Genomic DNA, 26,376 nt, shown 5'->3' with positions numbered 1-26,376 from the left:
CAAGAGCTAAGCCTACACCCCGTGCAGGAAACCCATCCCATGAAGAGAACTAGTTTTGTGTGTGTGTGTGTGTGTGTGTGTGTGTGTGTGTGTGTGTGTGTGTGTGTGTGTGTGTGTGTGTGTGTGTGTGTGTGTGTGTGTGTGTGTGTGTGTGTGTGTGTGTGTGTGTGTGTGTGTGTGTGTGTGTGTGTGTGTGTGTGTGTGTGTGTGTGTGTGTGTGTGTGAGAGAGTGTGAGTGTGTGTGTGCGCGTGTGCGCGCGCATATGTGTGCATATGTGTGCATATTAGGCCAATGCTTTTGCTCTGCCAGCCTGCACGTAATACACACAGGACATTACATGAGAATTAGAACCATAATCATTCATACTACTACTACTACTACTACTACTAAAAATAATAATAATAATAATAATAATAATAATAATAATAATGAATAAACTTTTTTTCTATAGCACATACCTAAACAAGGTCGTTTTGCTTTACACAATACATGGGAATAACACAACGCTGGACAAATTTAGAGTCAGAACAATTAATTGCGTAATAATCTTCCACTAAATGCCAACGATTTTGATAATCGGTTTAAGTAGTTTAGTAGGTCAAAATTTCTCTGATTTGAGTTTCTAAAAATGTGAATATTTTCTCTTTCTTTTCATCCTGCGTTTTGGGAAACCCTATGGACGCAAAACACAACAATAGGATAAGAGAAAAGAAAATGAGGCCATGATAGTGGGATCCTTTACCTCCCTCCCCCCCTCCCCGAGCCATTGCAGATCAACGCTGGCAATAACAACGCACCTAAGCTGTATTTTCCCATAACCTTGTATCATATTCATTGCCCCATTGTGTGTCACCAGTATTGATTTTGTCTGACACGATTATATCCGTCCCCTGCTGAAGGCATTACCGCCCACTTACATTGCCGCAAAATGTGGCCTTAATGGCTTTTCTCCGAAATTTGTGCCCGAAGAGCTCGTCTGCAGGTTCACTCAAGGACTGAGTGAAGTGTTTCCTTTTGTGTCAAATGGATGTTGTTCCAAGAAGAGTGTGAACTGAAAGAGGGGGTCAAAATGTTCGCGCAGTCGAAAAACTTTTCAGTGGCGTCTCATCTTTTCAAAACCTTACTCCCCCCCCTCCTCTTTATGTACCTACGCATCAGTCTGTCTCGCTCTGACGATTTCTCTCTCTATTTGTTTGCCACCTTTCTTCCTATCTTTTGTGTTCCTCTCTCTCTCTCTCTCTCTCTCTCTCTCTCTCTCTCTATTAATTCTTTCTTTTTCACACTTTGATTTCCTCTCTGTCAAAATGAAATTGCTTCCGAGAATGAGCACAGCGGAGGAGCTGATGACAATGACCTCATCATTCGCATGTTATATAACAGCCTGAAAAGACAAAAAAAAAAAAAAAAAAAGGCACAGGAGGAAGTGAAATTTGCCAGAAAGCTTTTGAGCCACTCTTTCATCTTGGTGATTCTGTTTCTTGCATAGTTGAAGGTTGATACAGAATGGTTGGATTTAACACTTTATGCTCTTTGTACTGATTACTTTATGGGGAAAAAAACCTTTATCTATATAAATGTAGCTTCAGTTTGAGTAGATTTTCAATGTGTGATCTTTTTGCTTTTAGCTTATTCGCTCTCATTTTACTGGATGTGATGAGCATGGATGAGATATTTTTTCAGTGACAGTCAGTTGTAAGCTTGCCAACACGCTTCAAACTCGAGTGTTTCCAATTTCCTCTTCCCTGTAGGTCACTTTTCGATGACTGTCTCAACAGGTTGCCAGCTGTGTGCCGGACGGAGAGGAACTCACCCTGATACACCCCGCCAACAGGCTCCTGTTGTCCTTCCCCGGATGTGTGTGTCTCGGGGCGTCTCATTGGCCGGTTCGCAGCCCAGACGGACCTGCTCTGAACCCCTGCCTCAGTCCTCGGTGTGGTCGTTCTTTCCAGCCTCATCGGTTTGTAGCCATTGTGGCTCTTTTTTCTCTCTGTTAGGTGCATGAAACAACACGATGGCAACAAATTTTCGAATCCCCCTAAGGTCCACGTAAGGTTTTTATGTGCGTTGTAGACGATATTCGTAAATGCTTCAAGTGAACGGACAGCGGGCTAAGTTGGCTTGATACTGGCTGTTTTGCCTATTAACAAAAGCAAAGGCAGGCTAATATTTACAGTATATAAACACTGTGTACGGCAGTAGATTCTCAGAACTGTGTTTTTTGTTTATTTCTAGGTTCTATCTTTCTTGTGGCCAGAGGACATCGGTGTGTTCCCTGCTGACGGGAGCCCTACTGGAGGCTATAGCTTCCCTCGGGGCCCGCTCTGCCCTGCCCTACCCTTTGCCCCCGGGTCCCAACGGCCACGGCGTGCTGAAAGGTGTGTGTGTGTGTGTGTGTGTGTGTGTGTGTGTGTGTGTGTGTGTGTGTGTGTGTGTGTGTGTGTGTGTGTGTGTGTGTGTGTGTGTGTGTGTGTGTGTGTGTGTGTGTGTGTGTGTGTGTGTGTGTGTGTGTGTGTGTGTGTGTGTGTGTGTGTAAAACCTGTGTGAATTGCCACCACATTATGCGGTCTGTTCTACCTGCAGTAAATACTTTGTGTATTTAGGTACTGTGTGTCATGAGTCAGCGACAAAATCACAGGGCTGGAAATGTTAGCCAGAGTAATGAAAATCAACCGAATCTGTATTAGATCTGTTCAAATGCCACTAACCAGAGGAGCATTAAATGAAATGGCACAGCTTGGGGAGAGACCGCAGATCTGTTTGATTCTGAGAAGAAAAGGTTCTCACTATTCCCGTGTGATCCACTGCTCCACTCGTTCTCTTCCTCTCGGCTCTTTTCCCACATGGTTCTTTAGCCACAGTGGGTTTGGGTCGGTGGGAGCACGTTTGTTGTTGATCCCAGTGGTTGCCCTTTACTTTCTGCTGTTTTTTCCCTTCATTTTATTTTTTGCTGTCCTTTATTCTTCCTCGTACCATCCCCTCTCTCTCCATTCTCTCTCTCTCTCTCTCTCTCTCTCTCTCTCTCTCTCTCTCTCTCTCCAGTTCTCACACACACACACACACACGCACACAGATTTTTAAATTTTATTTGATATAAAGCCCTGACATTAAAATATCAACAGTATAACGTTCCTTGATGGGATTAGAAAACAAACAAATTTTTATCATATATAGCATATAGTATGTAATCTCCCCCTCTCTCTCTCTCTCTCTCACTTTCTCTCCACATGACTTCATAGTCCAACCAGTCGGGTTGTCGGTCAGTTGCTGCGCTGGTAACTGTCTGTCCACCTTCTCCGATGATGAATGGTGTTACATATGACTTAAATGTAAGATGATCCTGACATTAATTTTCACTGGCACTGGGCCAGGGGACAGACTGTCTCCAGCCGCATCGAGAGACGCATGCACACGTGCACTCGTGCACACGCACCAAAATTCACAAGGACACACAAAAATATATATATATATATATATTTTTAGTTTTTCTGTGACTTGTTGCATTATTATTCATTGTAACAACAATTTCTTAGAAGCAAACAATACACACGCACACAGACACACACACACACACGCACACGCACACGCACATGCACATACATATACACACACACACACACACACACACACACACACACACACACACACACACACACACACACACACACTGCATATCTTCATCATGACAACTTGCTCTGTTTTAATGGGTGTGACAGGAAACAAAATAGAGCCAGACACGCGCACACAGCGCATAGCAGCTTAGAAGTCTTGGCAGGAATAGGGTTTCATACACACACACACACACACACACACACACACACACACACATACAGACAGCATGCAAGACTTTCTCTGTCTCTCTAACCTACAGTAGTATCAATGCTCCCCAGTTGCGCAGGAGCATTACCTTCCTAGACTTACACGCATAGCCATATTTTAAAGCCTTACACACACACACCAGCTTTGTGACTGCCATTTGTGACTGCCATTTGAATTATTTGACGTTTACTGTACCTAAAAGCAAAATCTGTCTCCAGAGTTGATGATGATGCCCCTGTTACCACTCTCTGAAAGTTGTGATTCATTTGCTAAACTAAAAAAAAGAAAGAAAAAGGAGTGCAGTGCACCAAGACACTGACAACTGACAGCTGAATAAGTTTTCAAAGGTTTTCAAAAGACATTGTTTGTAAGGTTAAGATTCAGATCAGTTGTCATGAGAGATATTAACTTATCCTGATGCTTTAGAAAGGTTGCTGAGTTATGTTTCAAATTTAGAGAGGGTTTGTGTGGTTATTGCCTTCTTGCCATTTATGGTATCGTTCCCCTCCTCATTCTTTCAGAGTAACAACCTGCTCGTAATCTTTCAAGCTTTAGAAAAATAAGTGAATCTAAGCTGTGCAATTCTATTGCAAATCAAGTCGCACAATCCTCGTCTAATTCTTACTCTTGGGGCTTCTCTTATGTTTATTCAAATGAACTCATTTGAATAAAGCCCCCACCACATGTCAGCTGAGCCGTTGAGAAGTAGGGTAACCTGGAGTGACAGAAGATGTTAGAGAAGAAAATGCTAGAAAGGATCTTACAATGATGTTGTTTGTTTTCCCGTTTTTCCCATTAATGTGAAATGTAAAACATAAATGTTCTCGTCAGTGCCATGTGCTCGTGAATATATTTCCTATTGCTACTGTTGCCCTAATTAGATATTGATCTCAGATGCAATATAGTGGCAGCAAAACTGGGGCTGGAGGTAACTTAGCAAACTTGATCGGTGGCTTTGGCCCAAATGCTTTCAAGGATTACCAGGATACTCGCCTGTCCAGCCCCTGGTGTATTCTTAGAGTTTTAGTGTGAGTGGTGAGAAGTGGAATGATTATCGAGACCGTCTCTACATTCCACCTTCACCGTAATGATCTGAAAGCATTTCACTGGTTTCTCTGATGTATGGGAATGACTAATGTCCTTCTGTCACTTCGTCAGCAGTCTTTTTGCTTTAGTAGTAGGAGGTGAGGAGAAATGTTTTTGAAAATTGATATTTTACAGGTACAGCTGCCACGTGTCTGGCTCAGTATGACAGGCTCTTGTTGTGAGAGTAACCTACTGACATCTTTGAATGCAAATACTGGTGGAACAAAATGTCAAGTGGCTAAGACAAAGGTCAAGGTGGCGTGTGTGCATAGCTGCTGCTTCAAGCATGTGTGGAGGTACTGAGGAATAATGAGACCATAAATCATTGCTGAATATGGCGGTTATTAAAGGCAGTTGTTTTTTTTTCATGGAGTTCGTCTCTGTGTGAAGACCAGTGCCTGCCCAGTCGAGGTCAGCTCAAACACTGTTGAGGCTTTATGGATGCGTTAAGGAGTGCATTTCACTAAAGCACCAAAAATATATATTATTACAATTATTAATTATCAAACCTTTTTTTGGTTCACCGCATTGATCTGAAAAGTCCAAATCTAGTTAAAGCAATAATGCATAGTCCATGACACAATAATGTTAATTAAGTGATATAAATCCTATAGGTGTGTGGAGGAGGTGTCACTCTTCAAATAGTGGATATGTAATTCTGGTATTCAATATTCGTCTTCCCCTTTCTCCACTGGGGACCACTGTGGTTTAACCATGTTCATGTGAACTGTTAACGCGAGTGGTTAAAGTGCTTTGCTTGAGCCCATTTCCTTAATGACACAATTTACTGTACTGCTGAAAGGGAAGCAGGCAGCTCGGTTATAGGTTGTCATCCTTCCAGCCGGGAACTGGTGTTTCTTTCTTTTTTTTCTTCTCTTCCCTCTTTCTTTTTAATTCTTCCTCTCGGTCGTCATTGTACATTGTGTTCGCCCGCCAGCATTTAAAGACCCATTGACAGCAGACATGGTGGGGAATCAGAGTGAACGGAAGTCTCAAGGATTTCTAGAACACATATTGTTTACATGGACTGTTACTGTTAAAAATACTCAGACTGGATTGTGGCATGTTTTTTTTTTTGTCTTTTTTTTTATTATCCTTTTTTTGTACAAATTTGACAAATAAAATTTAAGTTAATTTGAGTTGATTTTTGCTGTCAATGGACTCGTCCATTAATTGATTCATTGTTTCAGCAATAAATTATATTAACTAAGAATGATGTCCTGAAAGACACATCCAGTCACATTTGATATAATTGGAAATTATATATACCCCCCAAAGAAAAATGAATACAAATAAATGTATATTTAAAAAAATTTGCTTTCAAAATACAGTACAAATCATTTTTTTTTTTTGATTAACTGAGTCTGTGCAGATTAAGACAAGATGCGAGATTTGTTTCTTTTCCTTAATATCTATGAGTGTGTGAATCATTACAGTGTGTGTTTGTGTTGAGGGATGGTCTGACTGGTCCAACTGTAGTGCATGGCTGTGAACTATGTATGGTGTCAGTGAAGGGTGGGCGGGAGACAGAGGGGGGGGGGGGACATTGAATTCAGTCAAGAGAGAGAGAGCATGTAAAGACTTTTTGCTGATGAGCCAAAGGGAGAGTAGCCAGGTGAGGGAGAGAGAGAGAGTAGAACACAAAGTGCAATTTGGAGAGAGTTCAAGTTAGACAAAAATGGAGTAACGGAGAGAGACATAGAGCAGACAGCCTGAGAGAGCGGGAGGGAAAGAGAGGGAGAGCGAGAGGGAGAGAGAGAGAGAGAGAGAGGGAGAGAGAGAGAGAGAGAGAGAGAGAGAGGGGCAGCAGCTGCAGGAGAGAGGAGACTGGCGGCTCAAGTGTGCCTCGGTCACCCCGGCACTGTACTGTCAGTGTGGGAGGCGGAGTGGCCAGCTGTATCCAGCAACCATGAAGCACTCTCACCGAATGGACTTCAAGCTGATCAGTGAGTAGAGCGGATATGAGTTGGTCACGCTGTGTAACTGTGGCTGGAGTGATATTGTAACTGTAAGCTGGCTTCTGGTAGTGCACATGAGAAGTAAGTGTCTGCGTGTGTGTGTGTACATGTGTGTACTTACATGCAGTCTCTTAATGTATATGCTAATGGGAACCACTTTGTGTTATGTGATCAACACTGTATTGTGATGCATATCAGAAATCAAGCGGACCATCATTCATTAAGAAGAGGACCTAAACCGTGTGTTTAGGAATTGCTACTCGGCAAGTGATATTAAAATGAGATTTGTTTTAATTTGACTATATACAGTATGTTTGCTATAGAGTTTGAATCCTATATCTCTCGATCCGATATTTTAATATTATTATAATTTTTTAAATACTGCACAGTCCTCTCCTGTCAAATATGTGGTCTGTTCTCATTACCTTTAATTCTCATTACTGTGTAATTGTTGCCAAATGCAGGCTCACAGTTTTGTGCTTCCAAACTCTCCTGAGGACTTGTGGTCTTCTGTGTTTGGCTTGTGCCTTAACAGGACATTTGATTTTATATATATATATGTAGTTTTCACTGTAAAAGAAGAAATACCACTGTTACCTCCTGTTCAGTGTGTTGTAGTGTGGAGGTTCCCTCATTTGCTCACTGGCAAATCTGGGGCTCAGTTTCTTGTTTAGAAAATCAACACGCTGCAACTGTCTCTGACCAAAATGAACTGCAGGGGGCAGTAGCAAATACTGTGACAAAAAAAAAAAGTTGATGTTTATGGGGAATATGTGATGAGTGACACAACAGTTTAAAAAAAACAACAACCAACCACGTGTGATGAAGTGGCGTGCACCGTGACCCCTTCGTACCACAAACATGATGGCATGACAGTGAAGAATTCCAGCTTCTCTGGGTGACCTCACATTGAATTGACCCCACGTGTTTATTGTTTTGCGTCGGAGGATACCGTGACGCTTAATTTCAGAGTTAAAACAGACCGCTTGAGATTACCTGGGTTATTCGGTTTTAAGTGAGTGGGCCTCATTCACAGTGTACTTTGACCCGGTGTCTCTCATGTGAATAGTGTAAAGCACAACTATGCTTACCTACTAGTCTCAAACTCTCCTAATGCACTTTCACTCGATTTAACTCTGAGACATATTTGATGCTGTAGTTTGATCTTTTGTTTGACAACAAGGAGGCTTATGCCTAATCAGTCCGAATTTATCTTTACCGTAATTTTTATCATAGTTCTCCCTGCGATAGCTTAGTGTTGTCACACAGAGCGATGTCTATTGCCTCTGCTGCTGCTGTGTGTCTGTGTGTTGTGGCTGTGTCTATACCATGAGTCCTTATATTTATTCTTATCTGTTTACGGTTGCTACTCTTAGTTTGTTCACTACTATTTATTATTACTTATTATTTAGTTATTAATGCCTCAGAATACAACCAAGGAATTATTGCTCAACTGTTGTCTACAAGGGAAACTGTCTGGTAGTGCAGCTTGGATTTTTGATTATATTTTCTTAAAGCTAATTTCTGATGCATGATTCCAGAACAGTTTTCACAGTTAAAAAAAAACAAAAAACGATCAAAACATACTGTGTTCCAGTGTTATACATGCAGTATACAGATATTAATATTGAGGCATAGGGAAGTTTAATAAACATTTGTGTACACAGGCGACTCTTCCTCCCAGAGTCAGAAAGACACATAAGATTGTTGATATTTAAAAGCAAATGTACATTACCTATTTGAATGATATTCATAGGCTTCAAAAGGCAAATTTATTGACAGTCCTTCGACTTATACTGTTTGTGCTGCACCTGTTGGAGTGCCCTACATACTCCTGCGGGGGGAAGTTGTCATCGGCTCGAAACGTGCACGTCAGAACAGTGTACGTACGTGTCTGGCAAAGGAAGACAACGGGTCTGTGTTCAAGGTTGCTCTCCTTTAACTGTGCTTCGGTCGGTAAACGGAGCAAAACCTCCCCGCATAAGCAGTGCTTCACCATGAGTCAGCTGTTGTCTGTTGACTTGGAATGATTCGAACCAGGCAGATATTCTGACGGAACAAGTTGTTTTTTTAATATATAAATGATGCAAGATGATTCATAGATGGATGAAGTTTGTCTGAGTGGCCGAAGCAAAGTTACTACAATCAGAGATTGGGCAGAGGATGAAGGAAAAATCAGATCATGACATTATTTTCTGGATCATTATCATTGATTATCTAAAGCACCGTGTCCATAAAGTGTGAAATATCAGACTTGTCAAATGTCAACATGCAGCACTTTAAACCTCGACCCATCACACATGAAATACTGATTTACACACACACGCGCGCACACACACACACACACACACACACACACACACACACACACACACACACACACACACACACACACACACACACACACACACAAACAAACGCTCACGCATTTCCTGGCTCCGGTTTAAAAGGATGTTCAGCCAATCTACTCTATCCACCACTGCGTTTAAAATGCGCTCCCCACACACACACACGCACACCCACAGGATATCTGTATTCAGCATCATGCATTACAGATGAGTAAACCCATGCATAAAAAAAAACAAAAAACCTGACAGAGACATCATAGGGTGAATTAGTCCAGGTTCATGTTCTGTCAGTGTCACAGCGGGAGTGCTGCATGTTCAATGTGGCTCATTTGTGTTTCTCAAACCGGTGTTTGTGATCTGAAAAGGATAAGGGGCCTTTTTTTTCCTTCTTCTCGTGGGTCTACAGATGATTATATTAAGCGCACTTATCGCTGCAATCCAAGATCTCATTCCATCCAGTAATCAATCTCACTGTTTATTTATCAGAGCTTTCTGTTGTCACTGTTGATATTGTTTAGTGTGCATGAAGCTTTGCAGGATATGCAGGATATCCTGGATTACACATTGTAAATGTTATTGAATTTGTTGAATTTGTTTTGTTAATTAATTTAACCAATTCACATTGAGCAATGGGAATTGTCTTGATTTAATATAAGGAAATTGTTTTATTTGCTCGTTTAAGGAATTCACTTTACAAAATGCAATCGTTCTGCTTTGTAGAGCAACAGTTTTCAGCCTTCTCTGCTAATTCACATTTGCCTTTAATCAATTCCTCAGTATTTCTTAAAACCCTTTGGTCACTGCCTTGGCTGAACAGCTTTGTCTCCCCTTGTGTCTCCCAGTTTGAAAGAGGAATACATGAATGATTGATCCCTCTGTGTGGTCAGGAAATTCATATGATTAACTTGAGGGCGTCTCCATTTCCACTTCAAAAGGCTTGTAAAAGCAGTTTAGGGGTGGAGGTGAAGACATATTGCTCGTATGCTTGAAATATGGAAGATTGTATAGTTTTAAACTTACGGTTTAACGTAAAAAAAACGTTTCATTTCCTTCTATTATTTTTCAAATACAAAATGATAATCAAACACCATTTTACATCGCAGTTAGTGATGTTTTATGGAAAGCAAGTCAATCCTCAAGGTTTTTCTTTTCCTGCAACTTTGACATACCCACACCGTGCAAATGGAAGAGATGAGCTGACAGATGATGAATACATTGAAGCAGATAAACTATGTGGTATGAGCTGAAGATGAGGCACACTTTCTTTCTTTTTTCTTTTTCAACTGGTTCTTTATAATTTCTTTCAAAGTGCTTGTGTGATATGGCATGTGGAGAAGATGTTTTCATGCTCCACAGCCTGCAGTCCGTCTCTTTCCGGGACACTTAAGAAGAAGAAAAGTGGATTATGTTGTCTCTCTAAATGTGACTGATAGCTCACCTGCTGCATAGTGTAAACTACAAGATTTCCATTTGTTCCACTCATTCCGTCCTTCCTCTCTCTCTTATCTCTGTCCTTTCCTCCCATCTCTCACTTTTCTCTCTCTCTGTTTATTGTATCTTTTTCTTTTTTTGCTTGTACTGTAGGAAAAAAGAAATCACCTTCTTTCTGATTGAACAAGCTTTTTCTGCGTTGTCCTTAAATTCATGTTTCTCAGGTTTATTTATTATATTCTGACTTCCTTTCTTCTCTTTCTGTTCCCGTCTCCCCTGCCCCCCCCCTCGCAAAACACTCACACACACACACACACGCACACACACACGCACACACACGCACGCACACAATGAAAGGTTGCCCGTGGTAATCCTTGAGATGTGCAACAGGTAGCCATGGCAACAGCAGAGACTGCTCCGCAGGAACAACACTTGCTTATTTACACAGTTTGATTTGTGGATCCGGCCTCACAGCTTCTGTAATGAACTCGGTGTGTGTGTGTGTGTGTGTGTGTGTGTGTGTGTGTGTGTGTGTGTGTGTGTGTGTGTGTGTGTGTGTGTGTGTGTGTGTGTGTGTGTGTGTGTGTGTGTGTGTGTGTGTGTGTGTGTGTGTGTGTGTGTGTGTGTGTGTGTGTGTTGTGGGAGATTTCTGTGATTATGAAAGTTGACAATGACCACAGAGAGTTTGTATATATTTTTTTTTGGTCTCCTTGCCTTCATGATACATTAGTGGACTCACAACAATATTTTACTATAAACACTGTACAGTATATCTCTCTGCTCTATGACTAACACTTGATTCACTTTGGCGGTTGTGGCTCAGGAGGTAGAGTCAGTCGTCCTCTAACCCGAAGGCTGGCGGTTCGAATAGCAGCTTCCCCCAGTCCGACAGTGTCCGCTCAAGGAGCAGGGGCTTTTTTCAGGCCAGAAACTGTATCTTGGTGACTAAAATAAGGGATGTGTGAGTTACTGCAGTTGACTGTAGGCGAAGTTCCTCAAAGAGTCCCTCAAAGGTTTCCTGGAAAAAGCTCCCGTGTTGGAAAACAGCTGTTAGTTTGCGTGGCATCCATCCTGACAATGTTCTGTATGTCTACCTGGCAGCTCGAGCACCGGTCTAGGGACCGTCCATTAGTCCTTTGCAAGCAGGGATGAGGACGGGTTTTACGCAAGTGTGTGTGTGTGTGTGTGTGTGTGTGTGTGTGTGTGTGTGTGTGTGTGTGTGTGTGTGTGTGTGTGTGTGTGTGTGTGTGTGTGTGTGTGTGTGTGTGTGTGTGTGTGTGTGTGTGTGTGTGTGTGTGTGTGTGTGTGTGTGTGTGTGTGTGTGTGTGTGCGCGTGCGTGTGTGCGCGCGTGCGTGCGTGTGCGTGCGTGTGCAAACAGATGGATTTAATGGACCTGACTGAACTCCAAACACTGGAACTGGCAGGTGATCAATGCTGTTTACTTCCAGAGAAGGAGGTGTGCTGGCCTCCTTTGGCCGGTCGAGGGGGGTAGAGCGAGTATGGTATGCAGGGGATTGATGGATCAGAAGATCGGGTTCAGGCTAATCCCGCAAAACTGATCCACATTTCATAGAGGCTTATAAAGCTTTCATGGTGAAAGTAAAACATCAGAGGAGACAATGTCTCACTTTTAATCTCTTCCCTTTCTCGTTCCTGCTCACCTCTCCTCCTTTTACACTTGTATAAGGAGCAGTGTTCCCTGGTGTCTTTGTGTGTGTGTGTGTGTGTGTGTGTGTGTGTGTGTGTGTGTGTGTGTGTGTGTGTGTGTGTGTCTGCTAGTTATTGCTAATGCTGATGTAAAATTCATGAGCGCTCCTCTCATCTCCCCTGCCTCCTTTATTTGTGCGTCCAGAGCGTCAGCTGGCCAACAGTATGACCAGCAGCAGCTCTCTCCCTCCCAGTGTCAGCGGGATCGGTACGGAGCTGGCAGAGCTGCGGCACCTTGTGCAGTTCCCCGAGGAGATCGCCTGCATCCTCACCGAGCAGGAGCAGCAGCTCTACCAACGGGTAGGGGGGAATTTCATGCCATACACCGCATTGCATTTGTATGTTGCGTTGTATAAATTCTGTGTCTGTGTTATAGGGCCCCCTTGGAAATTGTGGACAGGAAACAGACACATTCTGATCTAGAATAAAAGTTCAGATGAACATGTTTCTTGCAATTGGAAAGTATAAGGCGAGATGGAGCATTTGTTTTTAATCCAATTACTCATCCCACTACCGTGTGTCCAACTGCAGGTCTTTCCCTTGGACTACCTCTGTTTCCTCACTCGAGACCTGGGCAGCCCCGAGTGTCCGACTAAACGCCACCCGAGCCTCAAGGCCTCGCTGTCGGCGCCCGCCATGCCTACCCAGAGTGCTCAGCGAAGTAACGCCGTGGAGGACCTGGTGACACGATTCAACGAGGTGAGGAAATGAGTGTTTGTGTGTGTGTGTGTGTGTGTGTGTGTGTGTGTGTGTGTTTAGGATTATCACGGAGAAAGTCTCTTTTCCTGGAGGAATAATATGTGTTAATGTGAAAGAAGAAAAAGGACGAAGGTAAATACTTGTACAGCTTTTGGTAAAATATTGCTTTAAAAAAAGAAAACAACTGATGCCTCTCCTGTTTCAATAAATCTGTAGCGTGACATCATCAAACACATAAAAACAATTGTGTGTATTGCGATTTGACATGAACGTGAAGGGGTTGAAAAGCAGAGCAGAGCCCTTTTCTTGACGCCGTTGTAGTCGCCGCGCGAGTCGTACCAACTTATCAGCTCATGACTGAAGCGCGACGATGCGCGCACTCGCAGTGGCGAGAGTTGGCTGAGGTTGCTCTCGCGGGCCTCGTGTCTTTATGGTGAGTGGCCTTGAGAATAAACAATCTGCCCTGGTGAAAAAGCGAAGGGAGAGAGACGGAGAGCGAGAGATCGGGAATGGTGATGTCATCTTTAAGTCGCACGCCTTTCACATCAGCTGGTTTTCATTTATGTCGGCAAGAGGAGAGACGCACGAAGCGAATAGTTCCCCAAATGTGCATCTTAGCCATATATGGGCACGATGGAACAAAGGTGGTGACAGCGGGGATTCTCCCTGTGAGGACACTGATGGAGCCTTCAAATCATGACACTGCGAGGCAGACGAGATGCTCGAGCAGTGTCCCGTCTTAGCCCTGACCGGGCGCTATGGTTTTCCTTAGCGAAGGTGGACGGTTATAATGTTTACGTTGGAAAGGAATCGTCCAATTCCCTGAAATGCATTTTCTTTCTTGTTTTGAACTGCTGGTTTAACAAAACAAGACATTTAACCCACGGGTTCTGGGAACTTCCTTTTTTCCACACAGTGTGCATTTTTTTTTTTCAAGGATTGCATGTTCTTACATGAGATATATTTAGTTAATTTCTGGATGAAGTCGCTCTGGGTAACAACTGCTTTCCTGGACGCGCTCCACTGTTTTCAGATGTGAGCGTATCTGTTTAAGTGTCTTGTTTCTTTTCCTCACACTCGAGGGACAAGGTTATGTAAATGCGAGTCGAAAATTATCTAACGGTTTTGATCCCGTTCGTTTTTTCAAGCCATGTATGGGAGCGAGGGATTACGCAGTAGAGAGGATAGCGCGAGAGAGAACACTTGGAGGCAAAGGAAGGGTGAGCAAGTTGGACCCCATTGTGTCTGTCTGGAGTGTTTAGCTTTGACAGGACCAGTATGTGCTCATGTGTTGAGTATGTAGTGGTTCTCTGTCAACCGCGGTTATGCAATTCCTGTATCAAGGAGAAACTGACCCTCGTAGTTCAACTAATAACACGCGCGCAGACGGAGACAGACAGACGGAGACAGACAGACAGACGGACGGATGGACAGACAGATGGACGGACAGACAGATGGATGCATAGACAAACATCAAAGGGGGATCAGCTTGTACCCAGCTCCGGTTCTCCGTGTGTGTGTGTGTGTGTGTGTGTGTGTGTGTGTGTGTGTGTGTGTGTGTGTGTGTGTGTGTGTGTGTGTGTGTGTGTGTGTGTGTGTGTGTGTGTGTGTGTGTGTGTGTGTGTGTGTGTGTGTGTGTGTGTGTGTGTGTGTGTGTGTGTGTGTGCGTGTGTGATTGTGTGCGTGTGTGCGTGTGAGAAGTTGATACTGATAACACCTATGCTGTGTATTTAAGGGAGGCTGTTGTTTGAATAAACTTACTACTGAATTCTAATCTTTTCTTATCTGCTTTTGTTCCCCTGTTCTTCTATACTCGCTCTCTTCTTCTTCTTCTTCTTCTTCTTCTTCTTCTTCTTCTTCTTCTTCTTCTTCTTATCTACATTTCCTGTAAATTTTCTCTCACACACACGACACCGAGTACACACTTTTCGCTATCTGGAATATCAGGAGAGATACCGCGTACAGTCTTGTCTGTGGCCGCTCAAAAAGCCACTTTGCAGATGGTCCGGACGGTTTAGATGGCGATTTGTGATTCAGCTCGGCTGCTGACACGGCTTCGCGTTGTGTCGTATTGCTAGAAGTGAGCGATTTGCAGATTTTTCACGCGCGGCACTCACATCCTGGCACGCAGAGAGCTGGGGAGGAAACAGATAAGAGACTGTAGGGCAGCGGGCAGTGTTTGTCAGAAAGCCATATACAGTCGAATGAAACGCTGCATCCCCTCTGTTTCCGGGGGCGTGTTTAATGTGCCCGACGCTCTGCATCTGATCAGTCCCAACATAGCGACAAGTTGAAGAGAATTTTTTGCCGACTGCAATTTACCAATTTGAAAAGCTATCTAGAGCTGTGTGCTTTAGGTTGTTCTGATGAACTGGTGTTTTCACCAGATGGTCAGTGGACACGTTCGAAAAACAGAGCATGATGATGGACAATGTATATATCGTCATGTGGTTGTGTATCAAGAGCTGCTAGTCAGCTATAGGTGATGATATTCAAGGTGCTTTTGGTTTGTTCAACTTAAAGGGGAACCTTTAGGAAAAAAATTGGAAATTTGAACAAGAACCTTCATGTGAAATGCAGCTAATTTGATAGGATTGAAAATCTCCAGAAAAGGTTTACAGAAATGGACTTTGTGATGAGGTTGTTCTCTCAGCTCCTGTTTTTTGAGATCAAGAATAAACCTCGAACCCCCGGTCACGTTCTAGTCCGACTCAACTTTATGATCGTTTTTTTACAGGATTTTGGAGGATGAGTGGTTACGTTTTCACGTTTCTCAGTCTGGGTAAATGGAGACCTAACATTAGCGAGAACAGTGCAGAGGAGACAGTTTAAGTGTCCGAGATGGATTGCATTTCCACGGTGACCCTCCCAGCCCTCTGAATGCTCCTATCGCACAGGAATGCATAACCTGGCATGCTCTCGCTCATATTGGATGGGGAGGAAATATGAGACTTAACAAACCGTGACACTATTAACTTAAGTGAGTTTGAAATTATGACAACCGACATTTTTTTCCGAGTCTGAGCAATAAAACATTATCAAACGCTGCGGATTCTATGTTTACGGAGAACGCTCTTGTGTGCCTGCTATACACACTCGTATCTAAAATGTCTGTGTATACTGCGTGTTGAATTTGTATAAGTGCCTGACGTTGATATGCGAGTCTCGATGCTCTCATACCTATTGTATGTTAAAAGGTCGGTGTTCTGTACTGTACATGGGCAGGGGGTTTGGTTGCATGTGTTATGTATGATTTCTGTACTTGCTTATGTCATAACCCACTTAAAGGTCAGAGGTGCTATATCTAAAAACCAAAACCAAAACAAACATATTTTAAACAGTGTTTCATTGGGTCTTGTCAAAATGAAAACATCTTCCAATAAAAACGTTACGTTTCTATATTGTGTGTGTGTGCGTGTGTGCGTGTGTGCGTGCGTGCGTGTTTGAGTCTTTATTTAGTCCCTGTGAAGTCAGACTGTGGTGGGCTTTACAGGTCCTTACATAACCCAGTAATAGATCTCTGGGCCAGGGAGATGTTTCACCGCCTGTAGGGGGTTGAGGAGTTTCAGAGAGTGTGTGTGTGCACGTGTGTGTGTGTGTGTGTGTGTGTGTGTGTGTGTGTGTGTGTGTGTGTGTGTGTGTGTGTGTGTGTGTGTGTGTGTGTGTGTGTGTGTGTGTGTGTGTGTGTGCGCGCGTGTGTGTGTGCAAATCACAAAGAATGTAAAAGGAAGTTGTCCGTGATAACTATCAGCTTTTTGTCTTTTGCATGTGCCCGAGGGCAGTCGGAGCAGAGACAGTGTGCAAATGATATCTGATCTCATTCTTTCTTGTGTGTGTGTGTGTGTGTGTGTGTGTGTGTGTGTGTGTGTGTGTGTGTGTGTGTGTGTGTTAGCATGTGGCCAGCTGGCATGCTCCTGTGCATACATTACCTCTTTGGACACTGGTTGACATACCAGAATTTAAAAAGGGAGGACATGAGCTCAAGACCACACACAACAGAGTTTCACTGGGCTGTGGGCCTCGTCTCCTGTCCACCGGGTTTTCACGCACATAGTAACAGTGTTAAAATAACACGCCAACACAGTTACAATTCATCCTGTCAAGTAGTATTCGACTACTAAATCAATTGCCAACTATTTTGATGATGGATTAATCAGTTTAAGTAGTTTTGTTTTTTTTAAGGAAAAATTGAGTTAAAACTCAATAAAACTGATTTCATCTTCTTACATGACAATAGTTTCTTTGCTCCTCTATGACAGTTAACTGAATATCTTCGGTTTGTCGACAAATCAAAAACATCACCTTGGATTTGGGAAACACGATCAACACTTTCCACCATTTTATGGACCAAACAACGAATCGATTAATCAAACAAACATTTGACGGATTAGTAGATAAGGAAAATAATCTTAAATTGCTGTCGATTGATATTGATATACATGCAGCTGGTTCAAACAGCAATACCCACGTCGATACATTTTCATGTCACTGCTAAGGCTTATGGGATATTTTTCCTTGCAATGGGGGCTCATTTTAACGTTTTCATTCAAATGTGTTTATTTTGAATATTAAAAATTGGTATAAATATTATAAAAATTAACATTTCAGAAAAAAAAGACTTTTTACTAGGGTCATGTTTTTCTCTTGGGTGATAAAGTGGGCGAAGATGCGATTCATGAATATTACCATTTGTTCATTATATGAGCCGTTTTTAATATTATACGTTAAACTCTGTATCACCAGGTGAGTTCGTGGGTGACGTGGCTGGTCCTGACAGCAGGGTCCATGGAGGAAAAGAGGGAGGTCTTCTCCTACCTGGTCCACGTCGCGAAATGCTGCTGGAACATGGGAAACTACAACGGAGTCATGGAATTCCTGGCAGGACTCAGGTTTTTAAATGAACACACACAGAGACAGGATTTGTCAGGCACGCTCACATTATCATTCTGTGCTCAAAAATATGCAACTGGCTGATTATCCCTCTGTCTACCAGGTCCCGCAAGGTGCTGAAGATGTGGCAGTTCATGGACCAGTCAGACATCGACACCATGAGAAGCCTGAAGGACGCCATGGCTCAGCACGAGTCTTCATCTGAGTACAAGAAGGTCGTGACCAGAGCTCTCAATATCCCGGGATGCAAGGTGGGTTATGCGTTTGTGTCATGATATTTCGCATATTCTCCTCTGACCAATGGAAGGAGAGAAAAAAAGCGACAGCACAGTCCTCACATATCAGCGTTTCTCTGTCCTGTCCCTCCATCGTAGGTTGTGCCATTCTGTGGGGTTTTTCTGAAGGAGCTGAGTGACGCGTTAGATGGGACGGCAAGCATCATTAGCCTTAAACCACCTCCAGACAACACAGAGGGCTCTATAGAGGTACAGACAAACACCTGCAGGCATCGACACGCTTACACACGTTCGGCGTGTCTGATCAAAGAAGTGAGAATCAGACGTGTCCTCTTTTGCCCAGTTTGTGTCCGACTACAGCGGCCAGCACAACTTCATGTCGCGCTCCGGTCCAAACGGCCTACACGTCCCAGAGAAGGAAGCCACCGTCAGCAACATCCTCCAGATTATCAGGTACAACTGCGTCCTTCAAATCAACATGTCATGTTGAGATTGCCTCAAACTTATTCTTGACTCTGACCTCTGACTCGCGTCTCTGCGCTCCTCAGATCTTGTAATCGTAGTTTGGAAGCAGAGGATCCCGATGAGGCATCCACCAGTCCCTCCTCCACTGGCCCGTCCCCTGCATCCAGGAGCAACTCGTTCAGGGACCGTTGCCATAATCAGTCAGTGGCTTTTTTCTGATTTTACTTTTTGTCCTTTCAATGTGCAACGTCAGGTAATAAACTGTGACTCTGGAGCTCTTAGGAAAGCTGTGTCCTGTAAGCGGATACCTTAGAAGGGTGACTGTTTTCTGTCACAGGATCTTGAACCGGACCAAATGAGTCTCTGTTTGTGGGGGACATTGCGGAAGTTGTGACTAAGCTTTGAAGACATGCAGCAGAGTATCAAGCGGCAAATAGCATGTGACACAGTCCATCAAGGCACGAGGACATTATGTATCAGTTGATTGGATCTTTGTTTTGTTTTTTTTCACTTATATTGTGGCTTTGATTTCCCCCCAAATGTATTTTTTTTGGAGTCGTATACTTAATTTTCTTTAATATGATGTATTAAAGAAAATACATTTCAAACATTTCAAAAAAATCTCAAGGCAGCCTAGTTCTATTTTTGATTTTTAGTGCAGACTGGAAATGTTCTATTGTTTCGCACTGAGGCTCTTCCTGCTAAAAATCCAAAATTAAGTTCTGTATTTTCCTGTTTGGTCAAAGGCAATGACTCATAGTCCAAGTAAGAAAATATGGTCTATTAAATACAGATTTATGATTATTTTTTTGAATGAAAACTGCCTTGCTGTGTATGATTGGCAAGGCTGGTCACTCACTTTTTAAATTATTATTTTTTTCTTTTTTTTCCGGAAAGGCAGTTTTTTGGACTCTCTTGTAACAAATGGACAACTGCCATATACTGTAAAGATATTCAAAAGATTTGAGAGAGAGTTTGGATTTTATGAAATTTAATTACAGAAATAGAAACAAATATAGTATGTCATGGGATTCATTAAACAATACAGTATAATAAAGAGACTTTCTCTGTACAGCACATCAAAAATATAAATAGATATTTTGCATTAACTGCAAAATATCCTGTAGCCTGATTGACTGGATGCTGACCATTCATCTCACCAAGCTCTGAACTTCAGCACATTCAATTTGAAAATTAAATATTGTTACTACATTGTGTAAAAAAAAAAAAACGGTCCAAAGCCTTGACTGTATTTACACCTTGTTATTGAGGTGAGGTGATCGTCACCTAAACCCCTGTGTCGCAGAGAAAAGAGATAAGAGGTCAGTTTCCTGTCGGGGCAGGAAGGAGCAGAGCTCTGTTACTTTTCAGCACATCGGTGACAGGAGAGAAAACTGATTAAATTTCAAGTTTGTGCCGTGGTGTTTGTACGGAGGAAACCTGGACTGTCTTCTCTTTGTTTCGAGACACCTTGAGTTATTATTCCGTGTCCGAGCACAGGACAACTCTACTTGAGTTTGGCGAGGGGTCCGCCGGTACTCGGATGCAGATAAATATCATCTTTCTTACTGCCGTTCTTTTTCCAAGTGTTCCTGATATCTTTTCCCATCAGCATCTTCCTTTTTCTGTTTTTCTTTTCACCTCTGAAGACTTGTGTCAAAAAACCTGTCGCCTTTTTTTTCTCCCTCCTCACTCTTCCTCTCCTCCTTCTCTGTTCCACTCTCTCGTTCTATAGTTCCCATTCATTTAGGATGCTGCCCGAATCAAACCGTGTCTTGTAAGTGATTCTAAGACTTTAAGGAGTTTGAGCATTGTTGGCTAACCTCACCTAGACATGGGTTCAGTTGCAGTTTGAGTAGAAACTTCTGTCTGGTAACCAAATAATGTGCAATGAAAAATGCATGATGCTTCCTTTGCTTGTTCAACCGATGCACTACAGTACAGAGTGCATCTTTGAACTGTTTACTGTAGATGCAGGTCATTTTTTGCGTTTGAATAGACCTCAATGCATTTTCAATCTATCAATGCATTAAAATCTAACGTATAAACCGATGTTATTGCAGATTGCCGCCGAAATCAGTAATCAAAAACTTCAGACACTTAATTTTCCTTTTTTTGTTTGTTGTTTGTTTGTTTCCTCCTCTATTTATATTCAGATTTATGGTCGGGGACTTGTCGGATTCAGATGGGGACTTGTCGTCTGAGCCGGCGGTGAAGGAGGCAGAGTTTCAGGGGACCGAGGAGACGCACAGAGCTTTCTGCCACGGCACTGAGCTCATCCCCTGGTACGGAACAAAAACGTATGAGGCAAGAAATGTCCGCACATCCAGTTGATGCTCCCAGAAACCTTTTTTTTAATTGACTCACAACGTTTTGACTTTGTCTGAAGAAGGGGCCTGCGCCCAAAGCATGATCTGGGAGGCGTGCGGACATTCCTTTTGTCTCCTGGTTTTCATTGCTCTTTGTCCAGCACCCAGTTCTTATCAAGTTTGGATGAAAACAGACACTTCACACTCTTAGTATTCTGTTTTGTTTTTCTTAGGTACGTGTTGTCACTGCAACCAGACATTCACCAGTTCCTGCTGCAGGGGGCCACAGTCATCCACTACGACCAGGACAGCCACCTCACAGCTCGCTGTCTGCTGCGTCTGCAACCCGACAACACAACACTTACCTGGGGTGAATTATGACAAGACTCATTAAAGCTGTGTCTCTGTGTGATTTAAAAGACGTACTTATCTCCTCTCCTCTACACGTCTTTAAACCATGTTTAATTTACTTTGCCGCGGAGTTATGAAGTCAATATTTGCCTTGTCACCGAGATATTTGAAACGTAATTACCATGTTTATATTCCAGACAGACGGGCCCCATCTCCTCTCTCATTGTGATTCTTTAAACAAATGGGAAACAGGCCTCTGTGAAAAAATCATTTCCTGTGAAATTACTACGCTGTAAACCTGTTTTAGATGTGTTTATCCAAAGTAGACAAGGCCCATTTCACGTGTGACACACACAATTTGAACTGGTTGCAAATGTGTGCATTTGTGCCTTTACTACATTTCAAACATCATAAATGTGTTGATTTGCGGCAGGTAAGCCTCAGAGCGGAGGAGCTTCCCCTCCGGAACAGCCGCTGGGATTAGGACAGACTGTAGTGGCAGGACTAGCGGAAGGCCTGCTGGACCTGGGGGTGGTGAAGGTTTGTTGAATACAGTGATATTGCCGAGTATCTAGACTGTCTCCATTTCCATCTTCACCTCCATCTCCACTTTTAGTCCTCGAATGTAGTGCAGACACTGCATTAGTATCTTGCAGGACTGGAGAATAAGATTAAATCTGGAATATACTTATTCATCTTGCAGGGTTAGTAATTATTTTTGTGTTGGGAAAAGTATTTTATAGTCATGGCTTGGATTGCACATAATGTGTTTATTTGAATGTGCAGGCGGTGTTTCTGGGCCACCAGGGAGTGGACGTCCATGCTGTGTGTTTGCAGAACAAGCTGAGCCAGATGACGGTGGAGGAGAATGGCCTCAGCCTCCTCTACGGTCTCAGCACCACAGACAACAGGTCGGTGCCTTGTTGCGTAAAGCATCCCACATGTTGAGCACCAGTGCATTGCTACAGTAATTGGTAAGAAGATTGAGGAATTGCTTTCCAGTTTTACTTGAATGATCTCTTGACCACTGGAAACAGGCTCCTGCACTTTGTGGCCCCCAATCACACGGCGCGGGTGCTTCACAACGGCCTGTCGGAGTTGGTGAATGCAACCAGAAAATTGAAGAAGTTTCCCGACCAACGGTTGCAGTGGCTGCGGAGGCAGTATGTCAGTCTGTATCAGGTAGATACACTCTTCCTTAGTTCTTGTTTGTAAAATGTGTCTTGGATTTTTTTTATTTCATCATTGTGCTTTAAAGCTGAAACTTTAAATCATGATTTCATGATCAGCTTGTTGGGCATATTCTGCCAATTCATTTTGTTTTCAAATTCCTTGTTTATTGTTTTTCCCTCAAATACAAGGGCCTGAGGGAAGAATCATGCAATTTATGACTATACCAGTTGTGCACGTCCTTTTGAATTAGTTTCATTTCCCTTTTTTTTTTTAATGAAATTATTTTGTGTGAATTGGTCTTCAGTTAAACACATCCTGTGTCAATCTGTGTGTTTGCTGTATTTATATCTGTGTGGCTGTGTGTTTGTGTCTGTCAGGAGGACGGCAGGTACGAAGGCCCCACACTAGCCCAGGCCATTGAGCTGTTTGGTGGCCGCAGGTGGAACATGGGTTCAGGCGGAGTGGAGAAAGCTGGTGCCCAGAAAAACAGCCCTCTGAGCAGCAATGACAAGGCCAAGAAGAAGAAGAAGGTCCTTGTCAGGGTCAGTTCATAGAGTTATACAAGTTATACAAAGGTTGTTTTTTAAGTCACAGCACATTTACTCTGACTGTATCTCTTAAGAAAATTAAATGTGCAACCAAGTAAAGACTAAAGGAGACAAACAGGTTGGCCCGTCTCGATCTATGTTTCCTGTTAAGTCAACCGACTCATACAGATTTAGTTTTTTTTTTATTGTTGAGCAGTTCAGTTGTTGGTTTGATTTAAACGAGGTGTCACACACTCTGAACACAGGGAGACAGTGGGGACGCCACGGACGACGAGATGGGTTCCAGGAAAACGCGGAGCTGTAAGGAGGGACTGTATCGGAACGGACCGGAGTCTGACAGCATCGACCAAGAAGATCCAGGTGACACATTCAGGAACCTCTCACATTCACAGAAAGAATCAATATTCCCAGGATGACGATGTAGCTTGATTTCAGGTGTTACACAAGAGCAAGTAAAAGTATTGTATTCTAATAATCAAACAAAAAATCCTTCTCGCCTCCACAGAGGACAACTTCCCTGGACCGTTCTCCCTCTCGTCCAACAAGAGCCCCGGATTGCTAGCCTCTTCTTCCTCCTCCTCTTCATCCTCCAGCATGGCAGGGTCCAACCAGTCCCGCCCACAATCCTCTCCGATCCTATCAGGAACCGCCAAGTCACAACCAGGGTATGTGCCGTGTACGGAGATTGCATCTGTAGCCCTCCTTTTTCATTTCATTCGATGACATTTCTTTTTTTTCTCTTGTTTCTGTGGGTTTCAGGGCATGGAGCAGCAGGTCGTGGCACGGTCGAGGCAAAGGCTGTTTCAGAGGCTTCCAGAACCTGATGATTTCTGACAGCACGATGAGCTTCATCGAGTTTGTTGAGCTCTTCAAGTCTTTTAGGTACATTATAAGAATATTCTACTAGGTCCTGCTGAGTGAGATTCCCATATTATCTTGACAGCCTGAATTCAAAGTCTTGAATGTTCGATATTTGGAACTTTCCGTTGTATGTAGCCAAACTACAGAAAACACATTTTTCTGGTTATATATAACCCCCCATTCTTTCCATTTCACTCCCTCTCTTTGTGTAATTGTTGTATTTTCAGCAAAAGCAGCTAAAGACAGTTACATCAAACAAATTGAGCAAATGCTTCTCAAGGTTATCATGCCCAGGACATTTTCCAAAGATTCTTCTCTGTATATTATTTTGCTTCTCTAATATTTCCCCCTGTCAAATCAAAGGAAGCACTGTTTTGCCGTGATAAGAAATGGATTATTCTCATACCAGTCCTCCTACAGTACATTTCTAGTAGTAGATTGTAGTCGCTCGTCTACTGCCTAGCAGTTTCCTATCAAATTCAACACCAGCTCAGTTACAGCCACGCAGAGAAAATGTAACTACTTTGGCAGAACAGTGTCTATAATGTGTATATATATATATATATATATATATATATATATATATATAATAATGTTATGGAATGTTAAAAATCTAATGTTGAAAGATTTTATGTTTTCACTTTTTTCCACACAAAATGAGTACATGTATTTCAAACTCATCCGTGTGGCCGGTGAATCTTTTCCTCCACAGTATCCGAAGCAGGAAGGACCTGAAGGAGCTGTTTGACACCTTCGCTGTGCCCTGCAGTCGATCAAGTCCAGAGTCGGCCCCTCTCTACACCAACCTCAGAATAGATGACAAAGACACGGGGCTACAGCCTGACCTTGGTATTTCATATTCTAGTTATCTTCATTTATTTATTGTTAGGAGACTAATAAGACTCTCCCCCTCTCACCAAATGTCGTCCTCACCTCTCCAGACTTACTAACCCGCAACGGTTCTGATCTGGGCCTGTTCATCCGGACGAGGCAGCAGATGTCGGACAATCAGAGGCAGATCTCGGACGCCATTGCGGCAGCCAGCATCGTGACCAACGGGACCGGAGTGGAGAACGCATCACTAGGTGTCCTGGGGTTGGCTATCCCCCAGCTCAATGACTTCTTGGTCAACTGTCAGAGGGAGCACCTGAACTACGATGACATTCTCAGCATCATACAGGTAGAGAGGACTGAGGCCTGCAGGGATTGACAGATGAATGCAAGGATGACACGACTCACCATTTTATCAACCTGAATTGTTTTAAAAAAAATATTATTTGCTTTTTCTCTTGCAGAAATTTGAGCCCTCATCAAGCATGAAACAAATGGGCTGGATGTCATTTGAAGGTTTTGCAAGGTAAAGTAAATATTTCAAAATTTCCCAAATATATTGCATATTAACTGCAATAAAAGTTAAGAGCTCAATTAGAAAGAAAAGAGCTATTGAATTACAAAACAGTGCGGTAACATAATGCTCAATCATAAAGACCCCTGCAAGGCATCTTTATTCAGTACAACATACTCAAAAAAGATCTTAGCGATGGCTTATTAGTTGTAATCAGTGCAGTAGGATCATGTATTTTAATCTAAGCATCCCTCGGCCCATAACAGATACCTGATGGACAAGGAGAACTTTGTGTCTCGTAACGAGGAATCCCAAATGAACCAGGAGGAGCTGCACTATCCTCTGTCCTACTACTACATCGAGTCCTCTCATAACACGTATCTGACTGGACACCAGCTCAAAGGAGAGTCCTCTGTTGAGCTTTACAGTCAGGTTAGTAGTCGGACAATATTTTAAGATATGTATACATATATATATTTTTTTTTAAATCCATAACTCCAATATTTTTCAATACTAAATTGTGCAGGTGCTGCTGCAAGGCTGCAGGAGCGTTGAGTTGGACTGTTGGGACGGAGACGATGGCATGCCAGTTATTTACCATGGACACACACTCACCACTAAGATCCCCTTCAAGGTTAGAAAATGCGTATGGATAATTTAATTCAGAAAAGAGACAATAGCAATCCATCACTGGGGCTTGAGGCACGTCATTGCATGGACATGAGCCATTTGTTCAAACTCAATTTTACTGCTGTGTGATGCATTCATTTTGAAGAAAGGCCGACGCCTGCATTACATTTGAAGCTGTATCTAATAGTAAACCTCATTAGCCTCGGTTTCCACAAAAAGAGTGTTGTTGTCACATATTTTACTTTAGAGTGCTGCTTCTAGAACTAACTCTCTCCCATGATGCTCCAGGATGTGGTGGAGGCAATTAACCGGGCCGCGTTTGTCAATACTGACATGCCCGTCATCCTGTCCATCGAGAACCACTGCTCCCTTCCACAGCAACGCAAGATGGCGGAGATCTTCAAGGTATGTTTCCATTCCCCTCACCCGTCCATCATCCACACAACACATCCTTTGAGGGTCGCAGAGGCTGGGAACACCTTGTACAGGTCACCGATCTGTCCCAGAGCTGACATACAGAA

The 26,376-nt window shown here is 42.9% G+C and overlaps 1 protein-coding gene across 8 annotated transcripts in view; it reads left to right on the top strand.

The window, feature by feature from the left end:
* plce1 (phospholipase C, epsilon 1) overlaps positions 1 to 26,376 on the top strand; it is an 87,208-nt gene that overhangs the window by 32,004 nt on the left and 28,828 nt on the right. For 5 of the 8 annotated variants that reach the window (XR_004785642.2, XM_035612446.2, XM_047327508.1 and 2 more), the window contains exons 7-31: positions 1,777 to 1,958; positions 2,234 to 2,376; positions 12,494 to 12,648; positions 12,880 to 13,047; positions 17,791 to 17,936; positions 18,041 to 18,188; positions 18,312 to 18,422; positions 18,517 to 18,626; positions 18,722 to 18,838; positions 20,374 to 20,415; positions 20,795 to 20,923; positions 21,181 to 21,317; positions 21,732 to 21,838; positions 22,085 to 22,209; positions 22,336 to 22,480; positions 22,849 to 23,013; positions 23,265 to 23,379; positions 23,525 to 23,684; positions 23,779 to 23,901; positions 24,593 to 24,729; positions 24,822 to 25,060; positions 25,176 to 25,237; positions 25,492 to 25,657; positions 25,752 to 25,859; positions 26,144 to 26,260. Coding sequence is in view for 7 of the 8 variants with exons in the window: in XM_035612446.2 (XP_035468339.2) it covers positions 1,777 to 1,958; positions 2,234 to 2,376; positions 12,494 to 12,648; positions 12,880 to 13,047; positions 17,791 to 17,936; positions 18,041 to 18,188; positions 18,312 to 18,422; positions 18,517 to 18,626; positions 18,722 to 18,838; positions 20,374 to 20,415; positions 20,795 to 20,923; positions 21,181 to 21,317; positions 21,732 to 21,838; positions 22,085 to 22,209; positions 22,336 to 22,480; positions 22,849 to 23,013; positions 23,265 to 23,379; positions 23,525 to 23,684; positions 23,779 to 23,901; positions 24,593 to 24,729; positions 24,822 to 25,060; positions 25,176 to 25,237; positions 25,492 to 25,657; positions 25,752 to 25,859; positions 26,144 to 26,260 (3,357 nt within the window). In the remaining variant the exon portion in view is untranslated. The remainder of the gene's footprint in view (positions 1 to 1,776; positions 1,959 to 2,233; positions 2,377 to 12,493; positions 12,649 to 12,879; positions 13,048 to 17,790; positions 17,937 to 18,040; positions 18,189 to 18,311; positions 18,423 to 18,516; positions 18,627 to 18,721; positions 18,839 to 20,373; positions 20,416 to 20,794; positions 20,924 to 21,180; positions 21,318 to 21,731; positions 21,839 to 22,084; positions 22,210 to 22,335; positions 22,481 to 22,848; positions 23,014 to 23,264; positions 23,380 to 23,524; positions 23,685 to 23,778; positions 23,902 to 24,592; positions 24,730 to 24,821; positions 25,061 to 25,175; positions 25,238 to 25,491; positions 25,658 to 25,751; positions 25,860 to 26,143; positions 26,261 to 26,376) is intronic. The other 3 variants (XM_035612445.2, XM_047327510.1, XM_047327509.1) reach the window with 1 other exon arrangement.

Source organism: Scophthalmus maximus, chromosome 16, assembly GCF_022379125.1.
Source record: "Scophthalmus maximus strain ysfricsl-2021 chromosome 16, ASM2237912v1, whole genome shotgun sequence".
Classification (NCBI taxonomy): Eukaryota; Metazoa; Chordata; class Actinopteri; order Pleuronectiformes; family Scophthalmidae; genus Scophthalmus; species Scophthalmus maximus.
Note: the sequence above shows the minus strand (reverse complement) of the source record. Positions and strands in the feature narration are given on the sequence as shown.